Source organism: Rhinolophus hipposideros, assembly GCF_964194185.1.
Source record: "Rhinolophus hipposideros genome assembly, chromosome: 10".
Classification (NCBI taxonomy): Eukaryota; Metazoa; Chordata; class Mammalia; order Chiroptera; family Rhinolophidae; genus Rhinolophus; species Rhinolophus hipposideros.
Window position 1 is genome coordinate 43,051,168 of NC_138056.1, and position 2,191 is coordinate 43,053,358.

General features: G+C 37.8%; 1 protein-coding gene across 1 annotated transcript; it reads left to right on the forward strand.

Moving 5' to 3' along the window:
* Window positions 1–941: 941 nt before the first annotated feature.
* LOC308503224 (olfactory receptor 10A3) lies at window positions 942–1,964 on the forward strand (the record flags this gene model as incomplete). Its single annotated transcript, XM_081062363.1, has 1 exon — window positions 942–1,964. Exon 1 carries the CDS (start codon window positions 1,020–1,022, stop codon window positions 1,962–1,964), a length of 945 nt encoding a protein of 314 aa, XP_080918489.1. The 5' UTR covers window positions 942–1,019.
* Window positions 1,965–2,191: the final 227 nt, after the last annotated feature.

Here is a 2,191-nt window from a genome sequence, read left to right on the forward strand (position 1 = left end):
TTGGTGATGAGTGTAATGGCAAAAATAAACCAGGGAGATGGGAGTCAGAGGTAGGGAGTAAGGGTTGCTATTTTACACTGTGTGGCCAGGGAAGGAAGACCTCTTTGCTGAGTTTATGGCTCCCATGTGTCCCCTCAGGGACACACTTGGTAGGTGCTCAACCAGTGTTCTTGAATGGTTAATGGTTAAATAAACTTCCTAGTGTGTGAGAGGGGTTGGGGGAAGAAGAGGGAGACTGTTTAAACCACAGGGTCAGGATAACCAAAAATGGTATTTTCTGTAGACTTGAAAGCCACTTATGGTCACAAAGATGGACTACAGAGAACTGACCTCTAAAGTTTCTCATTCAGGTAAATTTCAAATAATTAGTCAGATGCACTCTAACCAGAAATCAGTATGCTTGAAGCAATTTACTTACGTTGATTGAGATAAGTGCATCTAAAATTCAACTGCTTTTGAGTGTTCCTGTATTTTTCTGGGTACACTAGTCACGTATTTCATTTTTAACAAAGTACTATAAATGCATTTTGAACTTTGGCATTTATAATAAATATTCATCAAAAATTGTTTTAATTCTGAATTATAAATTATAATTTTTTCTGGACTTTTTTGCTATTTTTTTATTTGAAAATTCATATATGAACATATAATTTTTAAAAAATGTACATATCAATGTAATGGACAATGGATTCTAACTAATATAATATCTGTGTATGTCTTAAGAATAGGATTAATTTTCAACCTAGCAAAAACGTTGACAGAAAACATCTGCTGTTATTTTATACTTTTAAAACAAGATCTGGGCCAAAATTCTTCACTTCTTCATCTGTAATTGAAAGATTTACTATACCAAAGATTTACCATACCATTCTCTAAACTGCCAACTCGAAGATCTGTCAAAATGAGCTAATCATTTCATCTTCCACCAAGAATTTCAGACTCGAACTCTCAGCTATTGGATGGTGACTTCATAATTAACATACAATGTCCATAAAAATAACACATGCTCCACTACTGAAATGAAAAAGCAAAACCAAAGCTCTGTGGTTGAATTCATCCTCTTGGGTTTTTCTAATTTTCCTGAACTTCAAGAGCAGCTCTTTGGGGTTTTCTTGGTTATTTACGTGGTGACTCTGATAGGAAATGCCATTATTATAGCCATCATCTCCCTGGAACAGAGCCTCCATGTTCCCATGTACCTGTTTCTCTTGAACTTGTCTGTGGTGGATGTGAGTTTCAGTGCAGTCGTTATGCCTGAAACGCTGGTGGTCCTCTCCACTGAGAAAACGTCGATTACTTTTACAGGCTGTTTTGCACAGATGTATTTCCTACTTCTTTTTGGTGGGACTGAATGTTTTCTCCTGGGGGCAATGGCTTATGACCGATTTGCTGCAATCTGCCATCCTCTGAGCTACCCAATGATTATGAACAAAAGGGTTTTTGTAAAATTAGTAATATTCTCTTGGATCTCAGGGATTATGGTAGCTACGCTGCAGGCCACGTGGGTTTTTAGTTTTCCCTTTTGTGGCCCTGGCGAAATTAATCACCTCTTCTGTGAGACTCCCCCAGTCTTAGAGCTTGTATGTGCAGACACCTTTTTGTTTGAAATCTATGCAGTCACTGGCACCATTTTGATTATCATGGTTCCTTTCTTGTTGATACTCTTGTCCTACGTTCGAATTCTCTTTGCCATCCTGACGATGCCATCAACCACTGGGAGGCAAAAAGCCTTTTCCACTTGTGCCTCCCATCTCACGTCTGTTACCCTCTTCTATGGCACAGCCAGCATGACTTATTTGCAGCCCAAATCTGGCTACTCCCCTGAAACCAAGAAACTGATGTCACTGGCTTACACGCTGCTAACACCTCTGCTGAATCCTCTGATATACAGCTTGCGAAACAGTGAGATGAAAAGAGCTTTGATGAAAATATGGCGAAGAAAAGTAGATTTACACACATTCTGACTATGCTGGGAAGCCATGTGATATTTGGTCACTGCCCGACTGAACTCTATTTAAATTTAATAAATTGTCAAACATTCTGCATTTCTTGGTATAAACATGTTTAATTTTTTGAGTTTTCCAAGTTCAATAATACATTAGGTTTCCCTCCCTTTTGATAGTATACTGTTGTCATTCATTTTCATAGATATGTAAGTTTTCATATAATACCATGATTTATTTATCAGTTC